The sequence below is a fragment of the Lepisosteus oculatus genome, chromosome 3 (genome assembly GCF_040954835.1).
Source record: "Lepisosteus oculatus isolate fLepOcu1 chromosome 3, fLepOcu1.hap2, whole genome shotgun sequence".
NCBI classification, from domain to species: Eukaryota; Metazoa; Chordata; class Actinopteri; order Semionotiformes; family Lepisosteidae; genus Lepisosteus; species Lepisosteus oculatus.
The window spans coordinates 39263700-39276826 of NC_090698.1; the positions used below are offsets into that span (position 1 = coordinate 39263700).

At 35.1% G+C, this 13127-nt stretch overlaps 1 protein-coding gene across 3 annotated transcripts; it reads right to left on the minus strand.

Annotated features, from left to right (window-relative positions):
- Positions 1-2983: 2983 nt before the first annotated feature.
- Positions 2984-12790, minus strand: isl1a (ISL LIM homeobox 1a). Of its 3 annotated transcripts, XR_001480439.2 has the most exons (8): positions 12695-12790; positions 10865-11195; positions 10026-10215; positions 8005-8264; positions 6292-6578; positions 4742-4909; positions 4309-4372; positions 3957-4046 (listed from the first exon to the last, which is right to left on the minus strand). XR_001480439.2 is itself a non-coding variant. In XM_015364186.2 (7 exons), the coding sequence occupies exons 2-7, from the start codon at positions 10890-10892 to the stop codon at positions 3930-3932; spliced, it is 1047 nt and encodes a 348-aa protein (XP_015219672.1). In that variant the 5' UTR covers positions 10893-11195; positions 12695-12790; the 3' UTR covers positions 2984-3929. The 3 variants fall into 3 exon arrangements, 2 of the variants coding, with proteins under 2 accessions (XP_015219672.1, XP_015219661.1); XM_015364186.2 differs by lacking the exon at positions 4309-4372 and having other exon boundaries at positions 2984-4046; positions 6292-6575; XM_015364175.2 differs by lacking the exon at positions 4309-4372 and having other exon boundaries at positions 2984-4046; positions 12695-12788.
- Positions 12791-13127: the final 337 nt, after the last annotated feature.

The following is a 13127-nucleotide window of genomic DNA, read 5'->3' on the forward strand; positions in this document are numbered from 1 at the left end:
TCCTAAATATCGTGATCGTTCTTCTTTGTGTGCCACGGCCCCTGCACTATACATTTTAAATAGCCAATGTAAAGAAATGTTCCTGATTAGCTGATGCACAGATTAAGTGTGATACAGACAAATAGAAGTTTCTGCATAAAAACATGAAAAGAAGTAGTAGCGGCAGTGTTGATTTAGTCATGCCCAAGTTATACACTTACAGTACAACATACTCAGGGCCATTTTAATTGTTTAGGGACGCTGAAGGAAGGGCTAATGCTAGCATACTAGACCTCACATCATTAAGGAATCTATACATCATCTACGTTTACCTCAGAAAACATTTTTATTCCTTGTTTTACCATCTTACATTAAAAATTCATTCGAGAGAACCTTAAACATTTATTCACATGGCACATTTGTTAGAGGTCCGAAGATTAATGTATTCATTTTTGTGGAGTATCTACACCTTCAGTGGCTGTCAATTCCACCCCCAAAGCGACTACAGAAAACTAAAATGTATATCTAATCCTCTACTGCTTTAGCTAGCGCGCAAACCACTGTCGAACGAAGCTATTCGTAAGGATAAAAGTATATTTCTCGTCAAACCGATACCAAAAAACATGTGTGTGAAAGGACTTTTTAAAAAGTTTTTTAACGAGTGGATTGGCTGAGGTGTGATAGCCCGATCGTTCTTCTTTTTTTCGGGTCCTTTAGCTCGGGGGCTTTTAGAATCTTTCAGCTGATTCCGGAGAGAGATAAGGAGCCGCCGAGCCACCACTTCTGTCTAGACTAAGGACCCCACAATCATACTTGTTTGGATTAGTCTTCAAGATCCACCGATCTGATCAGCTTCTATAGGAAAGAGAAAGGTACAACAACACCCCGTCTTCCTCTTCCGAGGTGCTGGGCACCTCCCTAGAGGCAAAGCTATCTTGGCAAACATTGCTAAGCTTCCAAAACTGTCTGTGGCCTCAAGGCCGGTAACCTGAATAACAGATTAAATAGAATAACATTTAAAAAATTTAGAGTTTAGAAACTATAGATTGAATAAATACATGAATCCATGGAACGATTATTATTATTATTATTATTATTATTATTATTATTATTATTATTATTATTATTATTATTATTATTATTATTGCTACATAGACACAGCTTCTTTAAATAAACATATCACGTGTAACACTGTCTATTTCTTCTTTCCTCTGGACAAAAGTCCCTCTGTATTTATAAAACGTTTGTTTGAATTCCCCTAGTTACAGTGTCTTAAGGTCATCTACTACGAAGCCTATAAATTTCGTGCTGATGACGTTTAGACATCAGAAAGCATGGTGTATTTGTCTCCTCTTACCAAGGGGAAAGAAATGAAACGAAAAGACGATCAGAATAAGTCCGCTGGTGCTACATGGAGATGTGTGCAGTTAAATTACAGTAGGGTCTTTATTGTAATGGTCACTTGAGATGCATCGTTGCGACGCTGTTAACTTCTATTTCTAGAACAGCGATAAACCCTCTGTATTGTATTGTAATGTATTTTAAGATTCTATTACCCTGTTGTGATTTCAAGTGCACGGTTTCAGAGAAGCAGTCTATGTAAAACAGGTAACTATACTTCTATACAGGTAGGCCAACTGTAAATATCCTAGTGCCTTTGAAGGATTTTTTTTTATGTCTAGAACTATAGCTACACTCCCCATTGATATTAACGGTATTATGTTTTATTGCTTTTTTGGGGGTTTTGTAATACACAGACAATATTTCCAAAGATGAATCAAACTGAGACACGCTACAGTGTTTGCACTTTTCATTGCTATTTCTTGCACCTTCAGGGCTTAGGATGTCGTACTTAATGTGGTAGTCTAATGACGTTCCTGTCCAATCGATTTCATATTACGACTAAAATGAGCAAACCATAGTTGTTGTTTTTTTTCGCAAAGTCGTATTACAAACCTGTAGTGACATTGACAGTTACAGTATTTGATAGACTGTGCTCTCAGACACAGTCCAATTAACTAAACAAAAGGTACTGGGAGGCCAGGCCTCTTCATAATTTCCTGTTATTATCTTGACCAATCTCATAAGTTCAGAATTTACACATTAAATCAACATTACAAGACAAAGAGTAATATCAAGAGTTTAACTTTCAAATTGTTTCTATAGCGCGGTTTGATTTTTTCAGATAGTCAACTTCTGTTAAAGATTATTTTAAAGCATTTTCCTTTAGACTGTTTTTTTATATTCTGAAATGCATTGTGTAAAACGTGCTCATTTCAATTAGAGTTCAGCTATATAAATGCACAGCATTTTAACTAGTCTTTATACTAGGTCCGTCAATTGCCTTTTCGGTATTATATGTATTTTATTACTATTGTAAAGACTAGGCGAAAAAAAAACCTCTAAATACAAAAGGCCTGCAGCGAATGTTTGTACAAATATAAGTATATAGTTTTTTATTGGAAGAGGTCAATAGATGCCAACTATTCTCGTTGCAAAATTATTTTGTTACATTTTATATCCTAACGGGTGTTGCAACGATAGTTTATTTTCAATGGTTTTACTTTAAGCTGAATATATTATCGTACGCTAGCTCTTAATTGAAGTAAAGTCTTATTCTCCAGCGTCTACACTGTATACTTAAAAGTCAAGTCTCGATATTACAAAAATAGCAATATATGTAACAAAGGCTAATATTAAAATCTCGACTATCATAAAATCCAATGACAAATGGTATTCAATTACGACAAATTTACTTTTTAATCCAACATGTATCATCAAAAGCAGTTGTTTTATGCAGAGCACACAGGCCAATTTACTACATTATAAAAGTGCATTCTGCTTAGAAGAAAACAGCTCAAAAATTATTGCACTTTTTGACTTATGTCAAACCTTTTATTAGTGAAATAGTCCTGAAGATATATTTCTACATATGGCGTTGTTTTACATAATCTTCAAGAAAAGACGGACACATAAAATCTGACGGATAATTCAAAGACCACAGTACAATCTTTTCTTTTTTTACTTCAGCAAACAAAAGTACAGGAATAGTGGCAAGTCTTTCGACAATAAATAATAAATTATAATTTTTTTGCAGTACAAGAACAAACAAAAATCTTTTTTCCAGAGCTAACCAACGGTTGTTTTAACCAATAACTATACACATCTTTGGGAAAAAAGTTCTTGGACGGACACAAATTCACACACAAAATTCCCACGAAGCTTGTGGCAAAATAGAGGTATACCTTGTTGCAATGCTTTAGTACTTGGGCTTTTAAGGAGAGAATTCAACTAAAATGGAAAAGCAGTATCTGCAGTCCCCTTCTGACCATCAGCAGGGGGATTTGAAAATCAAGAACCAGCTATGTAATAGAACCAGGATCAACGAGTCATTGGGTTACAAGTCAACCACTGCACATTGCAATGAGCATATGAAATTCAAATTTGATCCTCTTCAGAATTCAGATTCATTCTGTGGGTCTCGCTTGCCCTTGGGGTCCACTGAATTGCAGAACTTATGTTGCTCTTCCAGGTTTTTGGCAAGGCTGTAACCAACTTCATTTCCAACAGAGGCAGCACCATTTAAACATGATGAGACCATAGGTCTTTCCATTTGTTAACGTCAAAGTTATGCAGACAGCATGAATCCCTTTCCCTGCAACTCACAGAATTTACATCATGGTTGTCTTCTCTTAAGTAATTTTGCAAGAAGTCTTGGATGTATATTGAAGTATATTTCAGCTTCTAGGCAATTCCCATGATTGTCTTCACAGTGTACAAATACAACCAGGGGTTGTTTGGATAAAGAGGCTTCGTGCAGTTTAATGGAGGGTGTTTTTTTTCTAATGGACCAACCAGTGAACAAACTGGTTGTAAACCACAGTCCTTAAGAGTCTGGAGGTTCCAACACCTCGTCAGCTCATCACTGTAAATATTAAATAGTCCATTCCTCATGCCTCTATAGGACTCGATACCATGCTGTTCGGTGTATCTGGTAGTTGCGAGGACATGGATGCAACTTCACTCCCTGTTGAGTTAGAACCTGGTCCTCCTTCTGAAAAACTTACCTAAAAAAGAAAATGAAATTGTCATTCCCATTGCAATCACGAGTATGTCTTAGTTGCATTATCTTTAAGATAGACCACCTTATTATGTAAACATGAGAACATATGTGATTAAGAAAAATATTTTGTATCATTCTCTAATTAATACAACTTAAACAATTATTTTTTTACAAATTGTCCAACAGTCATATATGTAGGACGCTAATTGAAGCAGTAAATGACGAAAAAGACATTCAGAGAGGACATATTAAACAGTGACACTTACATAATCAATATCTATCGATCAGCTAGGCTCTTCTAATGACTCACCCATGACATCATACCATTATCTCGTGTAAAGGAAAAAATTGAACAAAAAAATCAAGATTGTATCATTATTGATGTTGTAATGGTTATTCATTTGTAACTGATGTGCTTTATACAATCATGTGATCTTTAAATTGTAATATAAGAGAGAGGCTATGAGAAAGATTTTTTTTTATATATAACAGCATAACCGCAATAACAATGACGACTCCTCTTTTAATTAGTGGTAAAATTAAGTTCTTTGATAAAAAGGCAAGTTTAGTCAGTTTAAAAATATTATGTTCTGCTCTAGTGTAATGTATGGTATGCGGTTTGATAACAGAGAGGCGTTTTCTGTGGTGCAGTATGACAGAATATACAGTGTGCGCTTTGTGCTTGGTGTTGGCACTCACCAGTTGCTGAAATGCGGGCTGGTCTATGTCACTCTGCAGTGCGAAGTCGCTCAGTACTTTCCAAGGCGGCTGGTAACTCTGCACCTCCACTGGGTTTGCCTGCAAACCACCGTCGTGTCTCTCTGGACTAGCAGCCACCATAGGAGTCCCCGTCATTCCCTGGATGTTCTGCAGACAAGTCCCAAGAAAGTGTTTTGAGTTTACAGAGTTGAGATCGTACTCGTTTATGAACACAGTCATGTAATCGTGTATTAGGTTTCGGCACATCTAATGTTGTGACACTTTTAAGACTTAAAAAGAGCATTCTCTTAGCATATGTTTCAATATTGTAGAAAATATAAGAATTTGATATTTGATATTATAAAGACATCGAATTCGTGTTTTGTGTTATGTATATTTCTTTAAACCACTGCCAATTAAAAATATGCATTGTATATTAGTCATAGGCTGTAACCTAGACTAATTCTGTTAGTTTGTGCACATAGAATTTCTGCAGCTGTTTGCAGCCACAAAAGCTACATTAAAGTGCTGTGATTTTTTGCATCATTTGATTTTACATAAATAAACCGTGATTTATACTATGATATTTGTAGGATTTACTTTAACCCACATTATGTTATAACCAGTTTTTGGATAAATTCAAGGATTTGCATCACTTCATTTTGCCCCCTACTTTTGTGCCTAAAAGCACACTTAACAAGTACTCGAACAGACATAATTGTCTCAAACGTTCTTTCGGAATGTAGGCTAAATTTAAATGATTAAATTATTCCTCAGCTTCTTAAAGAAACAGCATTAACGATATGAATTGTATAATCCCAAATTAACGTTTAACCCTTGACAAATAGTGCTTAAATAAATATATTGATAAAAACTATATAAATGATAAAAACCCATTTTACAAAAAGGATGATATTCAATAATGTGCTGTCTGGAAGCACTTTTTCGGTCTAGGAAGGTTGCTTTCAGATAGATCCGCCCAAATTCTCTTCATTTTGTACTAATCCAACGCCTTCATTTTTTTCTGTAAACGAAGGGTTAAAATAAAAAAAAATCATTGTTCAATGTCTGGATTTTAATGTTAGCTGCTAATAAACTTTTTTTTTTTCAAAAATGAAAACGATCGCGATTGAAGTAGGCCAATACATTACAATTACTTCAGGTATGCGATGGAATATCTCGCTTTTACCACAAAACCGTTATAATTGATTCAAAACCTAAACATACATGTTTTGTGTTCTTCAGTTAAACACTTTGTTTGTGACAGTTGCAGGAAAGATTTACAATAAAGCCTTATTTTTTATCCATTGTGGTTGCGGCAAGATCAAACTGCTGTCCAGTTAAGTTTAGTCTCCAATGCTGCTTTAACACGGAGCTGTAGACAAAAATACTTGGCGTTTACAGCACAGTGAAACGCTTTATTGATATAGCGAGAGTACTACAGTAGGTCTCCATGATAATAATAAGATTAGATGTATATTGTGCAGATTTCCTTGGGTCTTTAATAGTTTCACTCGGAGAGCAGTGTCTTAAAACGCTCGGATCCTCACCGTTTTGTCATTAGGCTGTTGTTGTTGAAGTTGCTTCATTAAGATGCTCCTCTTTTTGTCCTTGCAGCGCTTGTTTTGAAACCACACCCGGATGACTCTCGGACTAAGGCCCGTCATTTCTACCAGTTGCTCCTTCATAAGGGCATCTGGTCTTGGGTTGGCAGCGTAGCAAGTTCTCAAGGTGTGAAGCTGCTTCTCGTTGAGTACAGTTCTGACTCGAGTGGTTTTTTCCGGTTGTTTGTGAACATGGGGTCGAAGCGCAGGCTGTCTGGCAGATATGGGTTCTGCTGTAAGAACGAATAGTTCAAAGAAATAAGAACTTGATAACTGATAATATATTTTATATTAATTGTAAAATATGAAATTACACTTATTTTGAAATAAGTATTTTATTAAAATATACTTCCTGATATGTCGGTATATTACAAGTACAAATGTATATACCTATACATAAAACATAGTATATAATCAAAAGAGCGATTCAATTAACAGTAAGAATGACTGACATTTTCTGCAAATTGAAGCCTTGCGCCTTAGAGAAAACTAGAAGGACCTTTACACAGAAAAAAAAAAACATGTGAGTTTCCAGTTCCAACTACAGACATATCAGACCATCTGTGGCCCACGGCTATACGGAATTCAAGCCTTGAATGGAAAGGTGACTGTAATTAATTGCCATGCACAGTCCTTTTACATTTTAGCAAGCGTACGGTCTTTGAAATCAAACATAAAGCTGTACAAGACATTAACAATATTATTCAAAACCGTGAACAGCGAGATGTTTTGTAGGAGACTGCTTTGTCGATAAAACTACAATGACGTGTAAAAACCCAAACCGAGAGTCCCCCAGATCATATAAAATTCTTAAATTAGACGGGATCAGTTAAAAGTCAATTAGCGCAGATTAGATTGTTGACAGTTTTAAATTACATCACTACTAGAAAGTTGTAAACTTGCTCTCATTTAACAGTTAGGTGAAACACCAATTCGTGAATCCCATTACACATCATGAAAGATACGAAGAAACAGAGAAATATTTAATTATTTTTTCCTAATTGTTTTCAATTACATCAGTAAGTAAAATACACATAAATGACAATCTGTACAGTAATTGGTTAAACTGCATCGAACATAAGCATAACGATTTATTGGTACAGTTAAAGGACTGGAATAATTACAGAAATAATAACCCCAATGATCAAAAATAATGATTAGAATTGACTGAATACTAATTGTGAATCCTTCATAAATTCAAAGAATCAAAAGGAACTCCAAAGAAATGGAAATAATATTGCTATGTGAAAAAGTCTAGTCTATTTTATATGCCTTTGAAAGAAAGGTGGTGTTCCCTTATGGAATATTGAACAGTGTAATATTTCCTTGAATTATTTTGTTCTAAGAAAAGAATGACTTTTATTTTTTACTTATTCTTATTAAAATATATTCTTGTAAACTTAATAAAAAGAAATGGTTTCACTAATTAATATAGGCTACCCTGTTCCGTTTTACAGGAGAGTCATTAGGGTGGCAGGCATAGCTGACTAAGACTTCTGGCTTTTCATTACAAAAAGAACACCCAAAATATAGAGATTTAAAACATATCACATACAAGAAAAAATGTGTTACACTTTAATCTGGACGCAGATCATTCTATTGTATTACAACATTCTATTCCGTGTCACTGTTACCCGTGATCAAATATGCACAACGTACCTGCCATCTGTAAAGGTCTTGCCGGGTGTAAAGGGCTGAGAGGGTCTCCTGCTCCCATTGTTGCCCTCTCCACAACATCGTGATCGGCTCTGCAGAACAGGCCATCCTCCCTCAGAGCAAACTCGTCCCCGGGGATAAGCTGCCGGCTGCAGGCCACACAGCGAAAACACTCGATATGGTATACCTTGGAGCGGGCTCTCATCACGAAATCATTCTTACTGAAGCCTATGTTACACTTGGCGCACTTTATCCCGTACAACCTGGAACACAAATTTCCCAGAAAAGTCAGAATTTACTCTGTTAACAATTTAAAGATTTTTTTAACAAAAACGTAGATCCCGTCTTTGCCATTTTTTAAATATTAACATAAAAAACTACTGCGCATTGAAAAAAGCAAAGCTGTGATATTTCTACCACTATCCGTTAATATGATCGGTAACGTATGGCAAATGATACTCTCCCCATAGATGCACAGAGTATATAAAACACATACAGTATAAAGCACATATGTCACTTGCATAGTTAAAATTATTGAACTGTTTTTTTTCCATCTACACCAAAACAGAAAAAAAAGCTCACAAGCAGAACTTTGTGTTACAAAGAAGAGAATCTCCCATTTCTTGATTATTTGATTTCTGAAAACAATTTGTGCGAAAGTATATTTGCCTACTTTGCTAACTCTACTAAGTTCAACATGGTAAATGCAGGTACACTAAATTATCCACAAGTGGAATGCACACTTTCATTCAGTTAATTATTAAACTTTCTGCGTGACCCCAAGAAAAGTGACTCAGATTTTATTTACTGTTTGATTTTGGAAAACTATGCTGCAAGATGCAGAAAGGCCTATATAAGAGCTAATAACACATCACTGCCATAACCCTCACCTTTAATTTAGCATTCCGCAATTAACAATAGACTTGATAGCGATCGTATTAGTATTCTTTGCTGTCTTATGTAATTTAATATATGCTTTCATCTTCTGATATTGATTTTTAGTTATAAAACTACAATTAAAACAATTATTATTATAGTTTATAATTGCGATTCTAGTGTCAATACTAGAAAAATAACTGAAATAATCCAAAAAACTATATTTAAATAAAACGAGTTGTATATTTCGACCAGATGTTTGCGTACATGAATATTCGGCTATTTTCCTTCTTTTTAATATTCATTTTTGCTGTTTGCAATGCTCATACAAACTCACAACATTTAGGGGTATAATTTAACAGATGATATTCGATCGTTAACTGCTAATGCTCATATTTAACATATTTTTATAATAGAAAGCTATGAATTGATACTACGACAGAGGCAAATAGAAAACGTGTGTCAAAATGTACCAGAGCGATATTGTCTTGCATTTATGAAACCTTTAGGCTTTAATTGGTCTGACTGCAAAAATAACGCACCAGGCAGCAACAGTAAATTTGTCCCTACGCAAAACTTTCACAGGTATTCATTAAAAATTCGATCTTTAATTTTTGGAATTGGATATGTTTTATGATTTCTTCTTGTCTTCCAATGTGACAGAGAATAAAATTAAAACAAAACAGCACATAACCATTTCTTAAAATACTTTGTTTTACCTACTGTTGTCAGATATACATGTATGTAATGTGTATAACACTAAAATATCTCTGAGAAAGAAAGCGTATGGCTAAAATCATATAAGAGTAATCCAGTGAATGTCTTGCCTGTAGGTTAGCTCACCTAGTGATATTTTTGCTCTAATGTGATTTTCAATACGATACGGGACTTTGTTATTCGCAGATCGTGTTTTCAAGAAGTGTCACAACTTAGAAACGCAAAACATAGCATTGTATTTTTTATCTGAATTACTGCCACTCTGTTTGAATGGAATGATTTTCTGATAAATAAATACTAAGATTGGAAATTATCCATCAGGACGTATGTGACTACAACTCGGAAGGAGTAGTGTTGTTAGTTGTTATTTCTCATATTTAATTTTATAAATCTAAAGCCAGACGAAAAAGGACATTCAAAACAATGCTTACCTGATATAGTCTCTTTTACAATAGGTCTTCCCGTCTCTAACAAAGCAGGTACAGGATTCGTCCAAATACTGATTACATTCTGCACATTTCAAACACGCAGCGTGCCATTCCAAATCCGGAGAAACCCTCAAAATATACTGATCGTGTATTTGATTTCCACAACCAACACATAACGAAATGAGACGTTTTTCTGCAAACAAAAACAAAAGCAAGTAAGAAGCTGGTCGGACCAAAGTGAAGGAAATATTCTACATGAGAAGTGGATACACATCCTGCACACTTTAACATTCTCCTGTAAAACTTCACCAAACAGAACACGCCAGTAAGAATTGAGGGTATTTTAGCACACAAAACCTTTCATAACTGAAATATTGCAAATGTCCGCGACAGCAATAGCAATAAAAATAATCCATGATGTACAGTATTAATGTCATTACCCTTGCGTACTACGGCACTTTTACCTCAGAAGGTTGAACTTCATCATTACAAAAAAGGTCATTTAAAAATAAAAAAGTGTCCTTTGCGCCAACACGAGCCAAGACTAAATTAGACCAGCTGAAAAAATTAGGAGTCTATTTAGTTAACGAATTAACCATGTGTATGAATACAAAAATGTTTTCGCTTCTTAGATTGAGCGTATACCAACTTTTGTCTCTGCGTTAATGCGTTGCGGTACTGCTGACAAGAATGAGTGGACAGGACACCCTAGACGTTGCCCCAAAGGTAAACAAATTTATACTTAAAAATGATCTCTTCCTCTGGGTTAGGTTGTATCCACTCGCAACAAGCAGTTGCTGCTAAGAAACACATGCCATTTCAATGTAAAAAGTTGAACTTACTTTTTGGCGGATCTCCCATGTCTCCCATGTCAAGATAGTAAGGTGGTGTTAGGTCCACTGTGAAAATTTGGTGCTGCAGCGTTATACCAGAAACAATTTTTCGCTTGCAGTGAAGCAGTGTTTTTATGGGTTAGAGGCGCTGCGGTGCTGGGCTGGGTACTACTGTTCACGTTGAAAGTAAAGGGTACGCGCGCCGCAGTGCCTGGTCTCACTGCTGATGAGGCACTCTTGTCCTTATCTCTCACTCAAACTCTCTGCTCTAACTCTACTCAATCGCCATTGGTCTGACGTGAGGTGCGGGAACGTCATCTTCATGGAAAGCCGATTGGCTCTGAAAGAGCAGAGCAGCTGTTCCTATTATCACATTACAACTCTTGAAGTCCTACAGTAGTCTGCAGCTATACCATCCTTATTTCTTTTAAGGAGCCTATCTTTTGCTGACCTCTTCCATTTTCCTTCATTTACCGTATATTTTTCTCTTTTATTATCCTGCGTTCTGAGGTTTTTGGAGATGCTTGGGATTTTCATCTTTATTAAGGTTTATTTTATTAAGGCATTTATTATTTTTATAGTCCAGCGCTAAAACAATGTATGTGATATACAGAAACACTTATGAAATTGAATAATTTGTGAGTAGTCAACTTTGGAAAAAAACATTGGACTCTATTTGAAATTCATGAATGAGCATGGAAGCGCAGATTCGCACTTTTAACGTTTTGGCTGGTATGAATTGAAAAAGCAAGTAGTGAATATATACATGTATGTGTTTTACGTTCTTAATGTGATATACATGTACAGTACATACATACTTGTGAGTGTAAAAATGCTTTGTAGTTAAAACTAGAGACATATTTTAATGTTTTTTAAAACATTTTAAATGTCCTTGTGTATATTGTGATTGAACTTTACAGCCTCAAAACTTGTAATTTTCCAGCATTTGTTGCTCAGTATGTATTAAGAATGTAAAGCTGGGTTTATTTTTAACATGGTACAAGAGTAATTGCATGCTGCTTAGGCAACTTTATTTTTTATAGCAAAGTTATGAGTCACAGTGGAATCCAGAGATTTGACAAAACAACGCATAATTAACAATATTGTAACCTGACAAATGATTTTTAAAAATATTTACTGGCAAATATTTAATGAATGAAAAAGAGTGAGATACAATTTGTAGTAGAAAGTTTATAAACCTTGTTGATGTGTGCAGACTACTTTAGTCATTTTAGAGAAAAATCTAAAGGTGAACGGTTTGAAAAATGTACGATGCAGTTGTTTGCTATTAAACTTTAAAAATATTCAGAATACACTTCAAGAGTAAGAAAGGGAGTACAATCAAAACGTCTAACTTTTAAGAACACATAGCCTACTTAAGCAGACTATGCAAAATAACTAGAAAGCAGAACGTGATTAAAATCAGTGACATCGTTCGATGTTTTAGCTTTGTAAACCAAAAGGCAATTATAGAGCATAATTACAGATAATGACAGTCCTAAACAGACAACGTGACACGTGGTATAATGTAAACTCAAAGTGAAGGGTAATTTTACTTAATAGGCAAAACAGAGCACGTACTAGTCGGCTTGCTATTATTTATCTGTAACTGCTAAATGTATACATTGTTGGGAAAGGTATAGACGGTTATGTAGCTTTGCAATGTGTATTCGTTGGTTTATTTTCCTCACACATCCATTAAATACATTTTTCTCTCCCGTCCACACATATTTCACCTTACTCAAATATTACAATCTAAAGTCAGTGTCTGCATATATGTACAGATATACACGAATACATATACAGACACAAAAGCGCCCTCTTCTGTTGCAAAAATACCTTTTGTGTCGGACCGGTCAGGCTTTAACTTTCATCCTTTGTCTTAATAAACAGATATGTAACAAATGTTCAGCTTTCTTAAGCGTCAGGATGTACTACGGTTTAGTGAATTGAAAAGTAATGTAACACTTTTTCGTTGTGAATTGTGACGTCATGGATACATTTAAGTAGAATTATCAGTGTCTGACGTTTACTTAAAGCAGGGTAAAAATACATTATGCTGAGAGGAAAAAAACTGCTCGTGTCAGAATCTGTTTTGTATTCCTCTCTGCTTTCCTTTCTTCGTGTTTCTTTATTTGTAGTGCTCTTGATTTATAGCAGAATAGAAGAAGTATAGTGAGGTAAATTAAAATGTAAAGCGGTTCTCGTTCAATGGATATTTTTTAAATGTTTTGTAGACCCTACGCTTAGACATATAATTAAGTCTGCCATT